Raw genomic sequence first — 19330 nt, 5'->3', positions numbered from 1 at the left:
TATGGACTAACGAAGCTAGGACTGTGTTACAAATTGAAGATTACAGTTCTGTCAAAGATAGAGCTATTTGTTTCTGCTTTAGCTCATGAGTAGCCTTTTACTTGGCTTTAAAAGTTAAACGCATTTGTTAAGGTTTAAAAAAGTAAACCAAAACAGGTGTGCGTCTCTGTTAAATCAGTTTTAAGAATGTGTAAATAAACCCATATTGCTATAATTTGTTAATATGTTTGCAATTCTATTTCTTGCAGGCATTCATGTCAATGTTTCAGATTCTTACACAGGAAGGATGGGTGGATGTCATGGATCAGACGCTGAATGCTGTAGGACATATGTGGGCACCAGTAGTTGCTATTTATTTTATACTATATCATCTTTTTGCTACTCTGGTAAGTTTTCACTTGCATATGTGCTGTACTTCATTCAATTTTGAACTACTCTCTTAGCTCTTCTATCACTTATTATTCTCAGTTAAAACTAATTGTGATGCTCATTTTTAGCATAGGCAGCTTTTAGCATGGATGTGGTAGAATAAATTTACCCTTCAACCATGTGACACGAGGTGGTGGACTTTGCTCTGGTGGGAGGTGTTGTTCTTCTTAGATCCAAGTCACACAGCCAGACTAACAATATAATTGTTATCTGTCTTGTACCTTCACAGCTCTGATGATTTCGGAGTTGATTTTATTTATCATGTAATACTGGTCTCCTCAGCCTTTGTTGCATTCTCTTTCCAACAGCAATTAAAGTGAGAAGTGTAAAACCTTAACTGGTCATCCCTACTGTCCTGTTGCCTGATAGAAAATCAATGCATGGAAAATATATGATATAGTATATCAATATGATGAGAAGTGATACAGCAGTTCCTGCATATTAACAGAAATGTGGATTAAATAAAAATAAAAAAAAACCCAACAGGTTTTTTCTGTGTGCATTTCAAATGGGATTATTACATTCTTTTATAGAGAAAATGGGAAGGAAAGCGTCTCCTTGGTTATCCTGTATCAATAAGGGCTTGTTACTTTATTTGAATACCAACACAAAGAAAATACCACAATTAGGAAAATAACCATTTTATGCACCCTTAATTCACTCCTACTATTGCTCATTTTGTATTTTCCTTTCACTGCAGGTTTGATGCGCTTAGTCTTATTTTCACATTTTTCATTCCATTTTCTTTCTTTGCTCAGATATCTACTTGCATAAGGTACTAACTGTATTAATACAATCTCCACCAGCTTCTATCTACTTCTTTTACTTTACAGTATATCCCATTTCCCTTCTAAAGACTGAATAATTGAACTACAATTGTGGGTGCAGTGGATTCCTTCATATGGACTGGAAACTCGACCACTTTATAAATGCCAAAAAAATGCATTTCATGCTCTTAGAGCTACTTAATCACCTCTATGTATAAGCCAAACAAATGTATGTATCAGAATATATATATATATATGACATGTAACTTGCTCACAAGGGTCAGAAAATACAACTTTTCATGCTGGAGTGGTCTTTTTAAACTCCTTGGGGATTGAGGTTATAAAGCAAAACAGAAGTTAGTTTTTGTCATAAATTTGAAAGGAGATATTGATAAGAGAATCTTATTGATGTTTTTTTGATTCTTTATCAAGAACATTTTCTAATCAGGAATTCATTTTTACTTCTTACATGAGTACTAAGCAAGTCCATAAAGTAAAATAGTGTTAAGTGACCTCTCTACTACAAATTCACATCTTAATTGAGAAATAATTTAGCTGTAAGAGCAATTTTAGTATTCTGTTTTGTGTTTCCTATTTTGAAAGAGTCATCTGGGACTTCTCTATTGGTTTACTGAAAGCACTGATTTTGCTAGGAGTGAAGTCACTTTTTGGTACACCATCCTCAGTCCTTTGCATGGAGTTTGCATTTAAATTCACAGTCTGCTTTGCTCCATAAAGTTACACTTTTCTTCTCATTCACCTATGAAAATTCTACATGAATGAAGAAACCCTACAAAGACAACTTTGCAGAATTATCTGGGCTTACAAAATTGTGGTTTCAATTCTAAGATCTTCCTCAGACCTTGGAGGGGAAAACTATGTAGGACAGAGTTGTCTGTAGGCAAAAGAAATTTAAAAGAAAACAACATGGAACTGGCAAGGGAGCATGAAAATGGTTGGGCGGCTACTAAAACCTAAAAGAAGCATTCTAAGAATAAACAGCTATCAGTGAATAACAAGAGTAAATTCAAATGAAGAAATTATTTTCACCAACCAGAAAAGGGTGGTCAATTAGAATTGAGAATGATAATTTCAGGTATTTGGCATGGCAGACAGCAGAGACTTGGAAAGAAATTAATAGGTTTCACATAAGAAGGCAGAGAAAAACTGAAGCTCAAAGAAGACTCGCTCTCTTGGAAACAAGGACTGTTATTAGTTGAGGGGAAGGGGAAGTTAAACAAATAACAAGTTTGCATTTAACTTTTCTTTTGTGGTACATTGTCTTTGGTTCTTGTTGGAAAAAAAACAAAAAGAGAGTTAATGAAAGTCTTGCCTTGATACTTATCAGTGCATGAATCAGCAAGACCGTTAGGGGGGATATATTTATTGAGTTCTATACTTCTTTTTAGCATGGAACTGAACTTCCTTAACTGATATGCTTTGAGCAGTATGTACTGAGTATCATAGAATGAACAGGATACCAGAAGAAGGAAAACACCATACTGTAAAATCCTAACAGAATTATAGCACAATTCTTTATTAGCATAATCTTTGATTGGGGATCGAAGTAGTTTTCGTAAATGCTTGTTGGTCGAAAGGAATGACAAAAGTCAGATTGTCCACTAACAATCAGAAAGTTCCAGTTAGCGTGGCAATCAGTATGTTAGTCCTTGACCTACTATATAAGCACGTGGCAGTGGGTTTTGGATAATGAAGTAAGGTGAAAGGGAAGAGACATTAAAGAGGTATAGATAAATTAAAGAAAGAAAGAGAGACAGAAAAAGAGACAGACAAAGAGAGAGCAAAAGAGATCACTAGTGCTGCTTCCAGTGTTCATCCAGCTGGAGGGATGCAGAGCCTGCTTTCCAGTAGCATCAATCTATCTCATGAGATGTTCAGAATCCTGGGGATGATTATCCAGCGAGTAAGTGTTGAACCATCCATAGCAGTATGGCCAATGAGGAGTTCAGGGCACTGGAGGGTGCTGCCTGGGCTTGGAGAGGACCCTTTTTATGGACAGGTTTCTCTCTTTCTATGCTAATTAATTATCGTGCATGGTCTGTTCTTCCAGGCCTTTCTGGAAATGGGTTAGAGGGCTTTGGGGGTCTTTGGTGGTGTCAACCCCACCCTCTAGTCCATGCCTGTGCCATGGCCACGTCCATGTCAAGTCATTCGTGCACTTGTGCTGTACTGTGTTGTGTTTTTCCTGGTGGAAAACTGCTGCCCTGTCTCTGCCTCACACCTGTTCTCCATCAAAACCTTGTTCTTTTTCATGGCATTTTAATACCTATAGTTCTTGATTATTATCAACGATTTTTGCCTGTCATTACTAATATAACTGGCTCCACAGCCATCCAGTTGTCGGTATGTGAGACATACACATTCACCTCTTCTTCTGTGAATTGAGGGCTCAACCAAATTTCACTTTGGACCACTGTTTATAGGATCATTAGAGAGTGGGCTTTAGTCATAGTAATTTTCCATCCTGGCCACAATTTGAGTCAGTAACTTTCTTTGAAGGTTCAACAACAGAAAATAATATTCCTCTTGGCTGTTTTGCAGGAAAGAAAAATATGTTTCCCAGGCTTTTAACTTAAAATCAGGTGCTCGTTAGACGCATGTTAATTCCTGGGAGCAGTCAGTGTTTCTGATAAGCTCAAGAGGCGCTTAGTCAGAGTGCAATTCATCAAGGCTGAGGCCTAATGAGCAGATTATAGTGGGATGAGGGGGTGCACCACCACAGGCTATCCTGAAACTAAAGTCAACTTCTTTGGGCCTCTACATTGCACTAGGTATTATGTATTTTTCCAGAATTCTGTCTTGCATAACTGTTCTGAATGCCATCTTTACTTCCACTGTTCATTGTCATTGGATCACTGAAAATTATACGATGTATCGCTTATGTGGCACATGCAATATCACTTTGAATAGCTGCAGAAAATTCTACGTGTTGCTAAAACCAGCTTCTTTTTTCTGAATTTTTCTTTCTGAGCACTGACATTTTTTTAATTTATGGGCCAGTCCTTCCTATGGTTTCTTTACCTTTATAGTTCATGGAGCAAAAGTCCTGCCTTGGAATAAGGTCCACTCAACTTAGATGCAGTTTGAGTTCCAAACTCCTTGCCTGGTATATTAAGCCACTGGTTTATTAAGCCACACTTCTGTATGGGTGGGAATAAATTTCCAGTGTGACAGGAAGAGTTACATTTCATTTAGAAGTAGTGGTGGAAGGATGTGTTTGCTCTGGTTGTCACTCAGTGGTCCAAGACCAAAGAAAAATTCTAGGCCTGTAATTCTTTTCTAAAAAAGAGTTAGGATACCTTCTGGTACCTCTCTGGTGTATCAGAAATTGGTGCTTGTCTGTAGAAGTTCAATGTGTTTGAGGATGTTTGCTTCAAACTTCAGAGACTAACACCTTGGCAGTTGCCAGCAGCTGTTGACTTATGTATGTGTACATATTTACTGCCTTAGATAGAAGTCGTCCGATAATATATGCTGAACAGTGGTATCCTCCTTTATATACCATACTCCTGATTCTGTCTGCTTCTAAGCTATATCAGTCACATTTTCGGCTTCTTCGGCCTCTGGTCAGCATCTGTATGCAAGGGAAATGTAATATTCTGATACTGATACACACTTTTTTTCTCCCTGGGATTCTTCCTCCTAAAAACTTGCCTAATCAATATCTAATGTAGAGTAAATGGAGGCACTTGATTTTCCTCTTCTGTGACATGAGTTTCCTATATATGTGATGCATGCAAATAGTGAAGCAGCTTACTTTTCTTCCAAAGTGGAGTTAGCTACTTTTCACAGAGGTACTTTCAGCTTAAAGGAAGTCCATAAAGTAAGTGACTGTCAGGTGACTAAAAAGTCACACTTTAATTGAAAACCACCTTAGCTTTACAAGATATTTTAGGATTTTTCTTTGTATTTATTTTTTTTATTTTTGTTGTTATTGCTATTATTGTTGTTGTTGTTGTTGTTTGTTATTATTTCTGATTATTTAATCTTCTCTTAATGCGAAGTACATTTTAATGAGTATATTGTTAAAAATACATAATGCATTGGTCACGTAACCTAGAATTCATCATTTTTAAGCTCATACTAATTGTATGGTAAGATAAAAAACAATATACTACTTGCAAAATGGCTAGCAGATATATAGTAGCAGGTGATACTAGTTCAACAAATTTCAAAGGCAAGAATCCCATTTACATGAGGGATGGGGTTTCATTTTTCCATGTTGTTTAACAATACTTCTTAAGAAAAATAAGATAAGCTTTAACAAATCACTTAAAATTGTTTTGTAGATTCTACTCAGCTTGTTTGTTGCTGTTATTTTGGACAACTTGGAACTTGATGAAGATCTAAAGAAACTTAAACAAGTAAGAACATGTTTTTATTGTGCTTGAAAATAGTTTCAGTAAGGCATTTTACTGGTATTTTGTGTGGCAAAAGATGGGAAAATGAATTGAACAGTACATGTGGAACTGTATAACAGTATTTTGTTAGATAGTTTACTATCACACAACCTTAAGGAAATATTAAGACATCATGAAAGAGATGTAGAAACTGGGTTTAGTATTCAATAAAATTCAATTTAGATACTCTTGTAATTAAAAAAAAAAAAATCACAGCTAGGCCATCTTTTTGCTTGTAAACTGGTGAAAGATATCCCTGCCCTTTTTATATCAGCACAGCACAACTCCACTGCAGGGGAGGGTAATGGGAGAGGGTCCACAGTTAGGAAGCAGTAGAGCACACTCTGGTCAGTGTGTTAGGGGAGGACTAAAGATGCTTGGAAGAGTTAACTTGATTGATTCTCCTCATTTGGGGACCAAGAAGTCATTCTCTCATGCCTGAAAACCCAAATGTCAATCACATAAAACAACTGTAAATAGAGAATTCATGTTGGCCTTTTAGACCTTGTGCACAAACCACCAGAGGGGAAGGTATTTATAGCTTTTAAATAAATATATAGCTGTACTTTAATCTGTACAAAGAGAAGGAAAGTCATCAACATTTCCCTATTTCATGCATGAAACAGCATGAGCTAACACATGGGAACTTCTGTAATACTTGGCTTATAGCCATCATTTGCTGCTTTTGTTCATCTTTCATGTGCATCAGCAATTGCCATAGAATTATGTTTGTTCACTTCTCGAAGAATAATCACCCAGAAAATTGAGATATTTTACACTGAAGTTCTACATGAAAATATAATACACTTTTCATTTTTCTTTATAGAATTCAATGCAGAAATCAATGCTGCTTTTGCTATTGCATTATTAAATATCCATATGTATTGCAAACTTGAAATAAGTTAAGAGGACAAGTATTTTCTGTGACAGTGAAACACAAATACTGTATTTCAGTTGATGAGTTTACATAAGTGAGAGATCTTACACAAGACTTTGGGATGGTTGGATAGTTTTTTGTATGCAAAACTCAGTAGGCCAAATCAAAGGCATTCATTTTTCTCTTTACTAATCTCAAGAGGTAAAATGATCTGGAATGAAAATGTCTGAGATGTATAGTAAGCAATGTCATATCATACTGATAATCTTACAGGAAATTTTTCGTAGTGTCTGCATGAGTTAGGAGCACAAATCAATTTTCCAAAGTGAAGAGCTTGAGATGTGAAATCCAGTGGTTTTTGTGTGAAATGTAGCATCTTTGATTCATAAACCACTTTAAAAGTCCACACCTTTGCTTATTAAATGGCAGCAGCATGGCTTTGTGATGTAGCCGCCTGCTTTGAAAGTGGTGAACAGAAAGCAATAATGAGAGGCCACCACTAGCAATGCTTGCCACATTTCAGTCTGAATTTTTATTAGCCTGGTAGGAACTCTGTCTCTGTGATAGCAATAGAGAACACTTAAATGAAAGACATAAATATAATTTTTAAAAAAATCTCTCAACTTCGTCGCTTTGAGTTTGCAGCAGCATAACTACTTGAGAGTGGTGCTGGGCCAGAACAAAACTGCTGCCCCAGCCACCAGACCTTCTAGGTACTATGCCACTGACAAACTTGTCTCCAAGACGCAAGAGAGCATTTAACCAGAGCACAGCCATTTGCCACTGGACATACCAGCTGAGTTGACTGGCATCATGATATATGGATTCTACATGCATTTTAATGCATATAATACACCATTCTGACACACAACAATGTCCAAGGTGGCTGACACTGGTTCATTTGTACTTACATTTTTGAAATGTTTTCTTCAACAGTAGTGTCTCCTCATAGAGACACTCAGTTCTATTGAATGCATTCTCTTCTGGTATTTTATGCAAACAAATGAATGTTTTACAAAGTGTTGCATATTTTTAAAATGCCTAAGGTGCAAGAAGGCAAGGGGTTAGCTCGTGGAGCTCAATGACATGAGATTACTGGGAGGAATGTACAACTGCTTCAGTGTCTAGAACAGAAAATATTTCCTGTGGGATAAATATGATGGTATCACAGGTTCAGTGCTGATGGTGACTGTGCTCTACTCTGCTGAAATATTGGTTGTCTTATCTCAGAAGATAAAGCTAAAAGAGTTTTTTAATTGAATGATATTTTGAAATTTCAATTTAAAAATGGACTTCAAGAAGAAGCAGGTTTGTAAGGTAATTGTTATGTTTTTATCAAGGCCATTTCTATAAAAAAATAAATCTGTATTGCTGCACAGAAAATTTTTTGATGTTTATAATTAAAAGATGAATGGTGTTCCAAGAGAAGTCAAATAGTGCAAGCTATTAATGTAAAAGACATTGATTGGTTGAAAAATATGAAATTGTAATGCTTTCCATCCTTGGGGATATATTTTTTCTTTGCCTTTATGGGTTGTAAAGCTCAAGTCCCAGGGCATTTTCAGATTATGAAATACTGAATGATTTTCTAGAAAGGAGGGAGAATATATTTGTGCCAGAAATCACACCTACCTAATAATCCCGTTTGAGCTATGTTCTTCTTAATTATGACTTAATTTCTTTTCTGGAACTTGATAAAAAAAATGTATTACTTTCAGACTATTGGGAAAGGACTCATTAGTTAATATTTGCAATGTGCTCTAGAATGTAAAATGATATGTAAACACTTGGTATTCGCATTGCTTCAGTAAATGTATTTAAATATGAATAAATAAAAGCAAAAATGCATTAAATGACTAAGAGATTCTAAGTAAGATTATAATATAATTTATTTAAGAGAAAGTAAACCTCTAGAATTAAATATTCCAGTGCAAATTTAGTTAAGGATATATGTCATGTTTCAGGTTTTAATTACCCCATTACATAATATTAATTTCCAAAGTCTGGCATCAGTACAAAGAGTTGATAGAGCTCATTTTAATTAGCCACTAGTCCATTTATTGTTCAGTGTGTGATCCTGTGCATTATTTATTGCACAATATTCAGGCTTAGCTACAAAGACAAAACTATTAATCTCCTTTCTGTCTTTTTTATGGTACCGCTCATAAGTATGTAGAACAAACATAAAACTTGCAAAAGATTAATTTAAGTGATTTACTTAGTGGCACAGGTACACATAAGAATAGAACCTGCTTTTCCAAGACACCATTCATCTGGTGTAAGAGCAGAATCATTCTTTGTATCCTTACAGCTCTGTTTATTTGCAATGCATCTCCCAACCTCTGCCACATCTAATCCTCTTGTCTGTGTCTACCATCATAGCTCAATTGAAAGGTGTTTGTACTATAGATCATAGTCACCACCTCTCTGTGCAATAAACTTGACCCTCTGGAGCAATCCAGACTGACCCTAACACCCTACTGAGTCTCCAGGTGTGACATTGATCTGCTCATCCTCCCATGAGGCCCTTTTCTCTGGTGTTCAGCACATCAGTTATACAGATTATATCAAACTTAGGCACAAGAAATCTATCAGCTACAATCCTGACTTCCTTCTCATTCATGCCTTTCTTCTCCCCCTTCTCGCCAAACTATTGTCACAAAGTTAAAAAGAAGTGGAGAGGATTTCTTTGATGTCTTTTGCCTTTTGTAGTAAAGTGTTGACTTTCTTTTTAGCAATTCATCACCCTTAACAGATTTTGAAGCATGACTTTCTCTTGCAGCAGCTGTTTTAACTTTTCCCATTTTTTTTTCACATATTTACTGATTCCATTGTTACATATTTCTATCAATTTTCCTAGATATGAAATCAGACTGATCAGGTTTTCACTTCTCATGCTTTATCCCGAATCCCTCTTTTAAAGTTAATCACATTTGCCACTTTCCTTTCCTCTCACTCCAGTTTATTTAGGTGACAAATTATCTACCACTGCTGTATGTCAGCCTTGCTATATCTGAGATCCTTTAGAAGTCCTGAGAGAGTGCTGTCAGGTGTTAGGGAGTAGCAAATTGACCTTGTGTCAGTTATCTTCCAAAAGCTTTTCTCCTGATGTTTTTGTAGATCAGTCTTTGGCACTGTTTAGGGCCTTCTTTGACCCTGTCTGTGGCCAACACTGTTTAACTTCTTGCTTTCGTTTTATTTTTCAGAACACACTCAATTATTAGTCTGTTGCTCTTTTAGACTTCCTTCTTTCCTTATGTCCTTAAAAGCTTTCTTATTAGAGTTTATTCCTTTAGAAACTAGTCCCTCAAAGTCTTTCATGATCTGCCATTATTTTTATACAAAAAACCGCTAAAATTTATGTTGGGGTTTTTTTTCTCTATTCTTTGTTTAGCATTTCGCTTTCTTTTCTGAAACATCCCCATTTACTTTTAAGTCTTCTTTGCACTCCATTTGACATTGCTTGTCTTGTTGACCTTCTTGGAGTTTTTCTGTAGCTGGGAGATGTAGTCTGCTAATAAAACAGGGTATTTAAAGCTACTCCATACGTTTCCCCTCTTCCCAGTTTCTGTCATTTGTCCATTCCTTTGAATTTCTTTTCAAAAGCTTTATGATTTTAATTAATTTTTAAATTTAAATTCAGTGCAATAGATAGATTTGACCTTCTACTTGTAAAGTAAAATCTGAATTTAAGACCTGTTTTATCACTGTTACAGAAGAGCTTTTTGACATTTATGCCATGAAATAGATCTTGCTCAGTACTAAACCATGAGATACTTCTTCACTTAGGTGTTCTCTGGCTACGTAAGTCAGCAAGGAGTCACTTATGAGTAAAAAGTTAATATCTTTCTTCTGCCCTTCCCTAAACATACATGAGGGTAAACAAAGGCTTCCCAGTGTTATTACTGCTTGTCTTTTGGCTTTGAATACAATTTTGCATTTTGAAATTACTTTATAATTCTCGTTTACACATGTGCAGAATATTTCTTCCAGTTCAAAAGACAGTTTCACTGCACGTGGATCCTGTGCTGTTTTTATGTGCATTTACTTTATTCACTGCATTGACTGAAGAATTTCTGTAACATACACCACCAGTCTTTTACTGATGCCGGGTATTCTCCATCTGGATAATACGTTGCCTGTTCTGCGTAGTCTGATTCTGTAGGATTATACTGCCTACCAAGTTTCCGAGATGTGTTTTGTGTCAACATTGTGGAGTTTTTAATAACAGAAATTCTTATGCAACTATGGGGGGTTTATTATTAATATAAAAGCCTGTATATGTATTATTCTTGTCTAGTTTTATGTCCTCTCCTTAATATGACTTTATTTGTTGTGTATTTTTGTTTCCTATCAGAATTTTACAAACTTTTAGGATTCCCGTAGCTTCATCCTATATGGAGAATCTAATGTTTGCCTTGTTGGCTACTCCATTCTGGGCTTACTCTGCTGTTTTAGTACCTGCTCCTTTAACAGCTTTTGCAGCCAGTGAAGTTCCTTAAAAATTTTATGAAGGTTTAAACACCTGGGTAGAATTCATCTCGTTTCACCAATATATTATAACATTGTATGTGCAGTTTGAAATATTCATGTGGATTTCCTTCTCTAGTCACTGAAGAGTAGCAGATACTTTTGGAGGGCAGTTTTGAGAGACATACTTTTTTTTTAAAGGGAAGCTACAAGAAAATTTGAAGCCAGCCATGAGATTATCCTCAAGCCACCCCCGCTGTGTGAACTGTCCTTCATCTGCAGCATAGTCTGTGGCTTACAGCAATGAAACCTGTATGGCGCTGCTTCTCAAATGCATATCCCAGCTTTCCTGGGAAAGCAGAAAGGAAATGACTACTCTGTCTTTGATCTGTTCTTATATCTCAGAACCCTTTGGCTGGTCCTTGTCAGAAAAAGGGTACTGGACAGATGGACCTTTGAGCTAACCTAGTGCACTCATTCTTACACCCCTGGTGTTTCATAATCTGAACTAAATTTCAGAAAAAAATTGCAAATAGCATGAGAATGAACCCATTGGTGGCTAAAACCATGTGCATGGCCACTGTTTTATAATTCCACAAGGGAAAGAGCAAGCATCTCAAGCATCTCTGAGCATGAGCCATGGTCTAACTTCCATGACCAGTCTTACCTCTGTAATTCTATTTCCTGGAATTCCACTGTAAAATACATATATTCTTATATCTGTATATAATTTTAACAATATTAAAATATAAAATTTTCTTTTTTTTACCTTATGCTTGTGATAACAAACTCAGCTTACCTCACTGACTTTGGAGGGTTTATCTTAGAGTTTGTGTCAGACAAGATTGTTGTCCCTATTTTACTACTGGACAATCAAAGCTGAAGTGACATCCATAAGTTCATACACAAATTCCCAGTATGATGAGGAATCAAAAAAAGTCTGGTTTAGGTCTTAGGCTCCTTGAGTCAATCAGGAACATATGTCCACTTTTAAATTGTTGAAATCTCACGTAAGTGTAGTTCTCTGCTTCAAGAGAAAATCTCTTAAAGAGGATCAGCTTTCTGTCATATCACACATGTGCTGTCTGTGCTCTCTAGCGCACACTCACAACACCAGTACAGATGGCATCCATTACTAAAAATATTTTCCCCATGCCTTACTACCTGACAACAGAAATCCTTCGAGGAGTAAACAACAATATGCAGTAGGGACATTTTTTCTTCTCATTCGATTAAATTTACACTCTCACCAGTAAAGCTACTTGTCAGTTGTCCATGCTCCTTTCCCTCCAGCCCTGCTCCACACCATGAAATATGTGTAAGATCTTTTTCTTCCCCTAAATCCATATCAAAGCAGCAAGTGCTGCAGAGGTGTATATATATACCTATATATCATGGTATATATCTATTGCTACTTATAGTATACATATATATATTTAAAATGAGCTGCCTTTAGAATTATATTTGAAAAGTAGCACATTTTTACCATGCTCATTTTTCCTCTTAATCTCACTTTTAACTCTTCTATGTTGAAAACAGACTTTTATAAAGAACCTAGGAGATAGTGGTAGATTCTTTGCTGGTTTTGTCTGTTGAGATAGGTTCTTGTTTTCAACAATGTTCAATGTCTGAACGCTTCAATTTGTTGCCAGTGGTTCAGGGTCACATTTTGAAATGCTTAGAAGCTTTGCAAAAAAGAGGCAGTTAAGAAAACTTTTAGTGGTTTTGCAGAACTTTCACAGCAAATGCATAAAAGAAATAAAAGAAATTGATTATACAATCTGTCTCATAAGAAGGCACAATTGCAGTAGAAGAAAGTAAATTAGGATTTGAGTGCCATCAAAAATAGCAGAACTATCAAGGAATCTCATTCTATAATGCTTGGGGGGTTTTGGTGGTTGTGGTGATGGTGATGGAGGCAAAGGGGAGGTCTAGACTGTGATCTGCTCCCACCTAATTGTCCAGGATTAATGCAGCTGAGGACAGACATCTTTGAAAATAATTTTAAAAACTTAATAAATATTAAGTGTTAATCCCTCTTATCTTAAAATCTACTTTATTTTTTCTGTTCTTGTTGTCAGGGAAACATAGCAATTAATACTTTTTTTTTATCACAACACAGTTACTTTTCCTTCTTCGCTACTCAAATTTAAAAATCCTTGATTTATAGTAAGACTTTTGGCAGCTTACTATCTAAAGGGAGATTATCTGATTCTGAACATTGGTAAAGATAGTTCTGGCACATGTATTCTAAATATGAACTTTACACTGCTTCCCTTTTATGCAAGAATATATAAGTAGAATTTTGGTTAATTTTAGTCAAGACAAAGCAAGTCAGTCTCTAAAGAGATAGTGCTGAGTCTTTCTACATTTTTCTTTAAAGTGCATTTGAATAAAAGTTTCAAAACAAATATTTATATCAAGTAGAATAAAATATTTTTACTGTTGCATGACTGATCACCACAGTATCCTATTGATTTTGGAAAACTCACAGATACTTGTTTGCTTGTAGAGTTGGAATCTTTATTAACTAAAGCAGCATTTATATGCCAAACAATCCAAACTTACATCTCCAGAGCAAACATAAAATCTTCTTACTGTGATTCCTGTAGCATTCAGCTGTTTGTCTCTAAGCCAAAGAGAAGAAGGACAATTGCTACTTCTGATCCTAAATTCATGTGCAATCATTTGTTGATTTTGCAATTATTACTTTGATTTCACTGTCTGTGCTTTTCATTACTATCTCAGAGCAATTGGATTCACATTTTTAATCCATGGGAAAGAAATCTCCCCAGAATAAAAAACTTCATGCACTTAAAATGCAATTATTTTTAAGAATGAAGTAAGATTATCTTCTGACATACACTGAAAAAAATAAATCATGATAATACTGTATGCTAATGCAGTAAGCATCATAATAAAATTTTAATGTATTTATATTTAATCCAACTAGGAGTTTAGAAGCAACTATCTTCAAGTTTTGAGCACTTATATTCAAGGAAAAAAAATTCTCACTCATTTAGATAAAGGCTGGAATTTTCTAAAGTGTCAAAGGACAGGATTCATGTCACTTTTTTAGCCGTGCAAAAAGTTAGGCATGTAGTCTGAACTACATCTGCAGTTGCCTGTAGTCATAGTTACCCTCCAGGGAATGATTCATCTGAACCAAGTAGGGTGCTCCTTTTTTTCTGTTACAGGGGAAGTCTAGACAGTTAATTAGGCAAAATTCCTTATTTTCAGTGGATAACGTTGAATGACATAAATATCCAAGTTTAATGAATTAGGAACCTGTATTTCATTGACATTTAATCATATGGGTGCTTTCACATTAATGAATCCAAAAATCATAGTGTGTAACAGCAGGCACCTTACTGAAGTGCCTAGGCTGGGATCCTAATTTAGGTTAGGGACTTAGATGATAATAGCAACAAAGAAGGATAAAAGTCGGCGTTCAAAGCTGGTCATCTCTCTTCACTCACAGCAGAAAACAAAGCCTGCATTTGTGAATTTAGGTTCATAAAAATAACACTTCCCTAGCATTGGCACTCCAGTTAATTTTTTAAGGGAACATGGCACAAATTTGACAGGATCTTTGTAGAGGTTCCTGACCTCCACCTGGTTGGTTCAGAAGGCAAGTACAGACCCTGTCTCAGTTGTGGAGCAAAAGGTATGCTGAGAGGCAAAAGCGGTGTGGTCTGTGTGAAACCAGACATTCACCATTTGCTATGGGAATATGTCAGAAATGTTGCTGTCGTACATTTTAATGTATCCAGCTAAGACTTTGTAGTTATGTTTGGTCTTAAAAGACAAAGACACAAATAATTGCTTCCCCAGAGAATGAGGCTCTCATTGCTGTGCCAGTGATGTTGAGGATATCCATCTTATATTCTCTGCAATGATATGTTAACAAGTGTTGCTGCATCGATATCAAGATACTGAAATTCCTTTTCTTGTATTTTCTATGTTGTTCCAGTATTATTCTTGCCAACGTGCTTATCACCTTTATCCACTCACCACCATTATGGTTCCCATTTTCTCAGCTACTGCTTTTTTTTCTTTCACATCCAGAAACAGTTAGTGCCATCTTTTCTTTACATTAGACCATACATTTCTTAGTGCCAGTGATCACTTCTCCATGATCATTGTCAAAGGAGTTTACACATCCATCAACTGTTGGAAATTTGCAAAAAAACTGTCTATTTATTAGGAGAGCTTCCATAAATCCATGGATGAAACACTGGTTTCCTTGAATCTCTCATTTTTAAGGGTATTTCTCATTTTTTAAGTTGGCTCTTTTTCTGGGAATGTTCACTCCTCTCTTTTCTGGACTAAAATATCCTTCTAATAATCTTTTGTAAGTGTTTCTGTGTCCCAAGAATATACCTATTGCTGAAATTCATGATGTGAGAGAAAGCTTTCACACAAACTAGGTTTCCAACACGAAAGTTATGCTGGCAAAGAGATAAAAATGTTTTAATAATGTTTTCCAGAATGAAATACAGAAGTCAGGTCTGCAACCTAATCTTCCATCAGCATTTTTTGTCTCTCTCACACATAGCATGTTTCTGCTTTCAGTGCTTGGGATGGTTGCAGATTTTAATTCATTTCTTGGTTTGGGGATTGTTGTTGTTGTTGTTCTGTTGAAATCAGATACCAGGAAGAGAAGTCCAAGGTTTTACTGCTGACCTCTTGAGTATATATTTATGATGATTGGTGAAGCAGTCAATCTGTATGTTTATGCATTTTCATTTTTTATTTGCTTTTTTCACTATTTCTAAAAACTAAGCTGTGAAATTTGGTTTCTATACACTCTTGCCCTTCAGATATTCATAATGTCTTCATGTAAAGCAGTTCTAACAACTGAAACAACTCACTTCTCTAGTGAAAATGCATGCTATTTTTATAGCTTCTGCTAGATGCTCCTGGTTCTGGGTTGAAGTATATTCTATCACCATCTTCATGAACTGTTGAAAGCAGGTGAGGCAGTGCTCCCTGCCTCCTCCACTCTGGCTTATCTTCTGTTAATGGGCCCATCAGCACCTTGCCACATGATTCACAAATAACTCCCTCCTGGCCTATCTCCTGTTAATGGGCCCATCAGGCCTTATCACATGACTCACCATCCCATAGTGAGATGCTCTTCCCAGAGAAAGGAACCAAGCATTCCAGCCTAGATATAAGCTGAGACTCTGAACACCAGAGCAGCGCTTACCTGCTGAACTCCCAGAATACGAGAACTACTGCTGAATCTTCAGACCCATTATTTCTACAGGATCACTGCTTCAACAAAACCACTCTGCTTAGACTGCTACCACCATAGAGTGTCAAGTTGTATTCTTTTTCAGTGTTCTTGTACTATTGCATTTCTTTATTTCTTTTAATTTTTTTCCCTATAAAATTATAATTCTGACTTACGATCTCCCGCTGGTTTGATTTCAAACTAGTATACTCCTGCTGCTGCCTTTTTATATCATTGTCTGTAGAACAAATAAAGGGAGCAACCTGAACTAAGTGCAGTGCTTATTTTTCTTTAACTTTTAACTGTGGTCTTCTAAGAATAAATATTTCTTCATTCATCGATTAGTTTTGTCAAGAAGTCTTCATAATAAAGCCCCTGTGAGAGCCTTGCAGAGGTGAGAGCTAACAGAAAGGTGTCTTCAACAGAACTGGTGATAGAAAGATGAGTTAAAATCTGACTGTCAGTGGAACTGAAGTCCATGTTCTCCAGTACCATGACTGAGGCCAAGTTCTACCTAACCTTGGTTCTGGGGGGAGAAGAAAGCTTCTCTGGTCTGAAGCTTAATTGAATGTACAATTCTAGCATCATGGAATGTCAGAAGTAGTACAAAAATAAAAGCTTTTATTAATGTGGATTTAGAAGTTGAGAAAATATAATCAAGCTGCTTGCAATGGCTTTAGGAACTGAAACTGTTAATGGTGTCTGTTATTTTTAATCTTTGAATTGTGATATCAACAGATGTGCATAAAGCTTCTCTAAAAAACCTTCGTGATTTCAGAAGAAAATTTTTTTTCTGGTTCAGTTCTAGGAGATCAAACTTTCCCAGCTCATTTGCTGAAGCTACAGCTTGTAGAATAATTCAGGAGTTGTAAAAGATTTTCTCCATGAGAGCCACGATGTGATTTACATTTATATTTGGCACCACTCTTTTTTTTTGTTTGTTTCAAATGTGTTTGCCTTGAAAAATTGACTTGTAATCTTGTAATGCATGTAAGTATTAGTGAAAATAAGTGGAAAAATACTTGTGGAAACTTGTTGAAAATTGCGATTTGTAAGAGATGGTAAGAGTTTCAATAGACACCTTTTTATCTTTAAGATGTGACTGAGAATGCCTATTTTCATGCATAAGTGTGGGAATTTCCCTGACTCTCCCTAAGCTCACAATAATGTGACAATTTTGATTAAGCTTGAGCAGGGGCAGGAGAAAGTCATAAGATCATTCACAACGATAATAGAGAATCATTAAGGTTGGAAGATCATCTGGTCCAACCCCCTTGCCAGGGCAAAAAAGTAGAGTTTTAATATTTATCTTCCAAAACATAGAAAAATACTCTGTATCAGATATATTTTGGTTATACAGTCAGTACCTTGGGGTAGTTAAAAAGCTTGCAATGTGCTACATTCCATTCTGCACTAAAAATAGCATGAATTCAGGGAGGATGAGGTACCCTCTAGTCAATAGTATAAGCAATTATGTTCAGGGCAAAAAAGCACTGATCAAAATGTCAGGACAAGCTCTTCTTTCTGAAGTTGTTTCCATGTTCTTTGAAAAGAGTATAAGAAATTTTAGACCTCCTGAGTGCACTTGCACATGCTTGTTTTTCTTTCTATGCATCTGATTATCATATGCCAAATGTGTATTTTGGGTCTGTTTACCATAAAAATATTGTATATATTTTTGCTCTCTAATACAAGCAGCCTGTGGTTTTGGAACCACACAGAGATACAGCAATGTGCCAACCATTTCAGAATCAGTGAAATTTTTCTCCATTTCAGGTCCTGCAAATACCATTGGTACACATGCATATGTCAATGCAGGTGTGCACACACACACCCACACACAAACTTGTCAAATATGCAGAGTTTTTCAAAGTGATTGATTTTTCCAGTTTGCAGAACAGTTCCCTTTTAAAATCATGCCCGTTTATGAAAGTACTGAATATATTCCCAAATCTTGAAAATGTATGTGTATGCGTTAAATTCTTCTTTAAAACAAAAACCTTAAATCCTTAACATCTCCAATAGTGCCTCTAATGAGCTTTCTTCTGTTTAGCACTTTTTTCCCCTATTCAGCATGTCTTAATCCCACAGTATTATTTTATCAATTTTCAGTAATGAAATGATACGGAGTAACCACATATTTTGTTTGTAATGGCAGTGGATTGTCCTACTGAAGACTTTTATTTTGGTTGATGCCTTAAGTTTTAGCTTTCATATTTTTCGGATTCTGTGCTGCCTTGGTGTGTTTAACTCTGAACTTCATATTAGGTGTTAGTAAGTTCTCTTCACAGGGTAGGTTGACAAACTTTTCCAGCTTGAGACCAAGGAGAACTTTTACAAGCTTCAGACCCAAAAAGCATAAACAACGGGGAACTAAAGACAGCAAACTGGGAGGATCGGACTTCATAACCTCAATCTGTAATTGGACAATTAACCCCGATATGCAAATGGACCAAAGACTTATAAAAGTGTGAAACCTCATGTCTGGTCGTCCATTTTGTGATCTTTTTCGTTCCATCTTAATTGTAGCCCTGGCCAGGCTCTTGTATCCCCAGGGTGTATCCTTTAAGGCCTTTTGATAAATACCCGCTTTATTCTCTCAGCTCTGTCTAGTCAAGGCTTCATGGTAACCCAGGTGTACTGTGTTTAAATGTAAATCCTTTCAGACCTCTACCCTAAAATTACTTCTCCTTAAGCATAGTGTTGCTCGGTATTCAACATGATGGTCACTGACACCAGAAGAAAGCCTCTTGCATCCTAGTAACCCACAGCTTCGTGCCTCTCTAATAGCTCTAATTATATCACTAAATCACAGACTACTCTGAGCTGGAAGGGACTCACAGGGATCATCGACTCCAGCTCTTTCAGTGAATAGCCCATACTGGGATTGAACCTGGAACCTTAGCATTATTGGCACTATGCTCTATCACTGTCAGTGTCAACTGAAAGCAGAGCCAAAGCAATCACAATTGTTTGGCAGTTTCTTGTGATCAGTGATTGGTAGAATTTCACCATATATGTTTCTGGTTAAAAAAAAGTGCCAAAATCCAGTACAAAAATTTATTATGAAGTTTACTGAGAAAGAATCTCTAGGCTTGGAATAAACCAACAGGTCTGCTGGATGAAA

At 36.2% G+C, this 19330-nt stretch overlaps 1 protein-coding gene across 1 annotated transcript in view; it reads left to right on the top strand.

Annotated features, from left to right (window-relative positions):
• NALCN (sodium leak channel, non-selective) overlaps positions 1–19330 on the top strand; it is a 238087-nt gene that overhangs the window by 136659 nt on the left and 82098 nt on the right. The window contains exons 14-15 of the mRNA XM_066176413.1: positions 249–386; positions 5507–5581. Of these exons, the coding sequence (XP_066032510.1) occupies positions 249–386; positions 5507–5581 (213 nt within the window). The remainder of the gene's footprint in view (positions 1–248; positions 387–5506; positions 5582–19330) is intronic.

This window comes from Chamaea fasciata, unplaced genomic scaffold, assembly GCF_029207755.1.
Source record: "Chamaea fasciata isolate MVZ Bird 193981 ecotype frontalis unplaced genomic scaffold, bChaFas1.0.hap1 SCAF_2, whole genome shotgun sequence".
NCBI classification, from domain to species: domain Eukaryota; kingdom Metazoa; phylum Chordata; class Aves; order Passeriformes; family Sylviidae; genus Chamaea; species Chamaea fasciata.
This window is presented reverse-complemented; position numbering and strand designations above follow the sequence as displayed.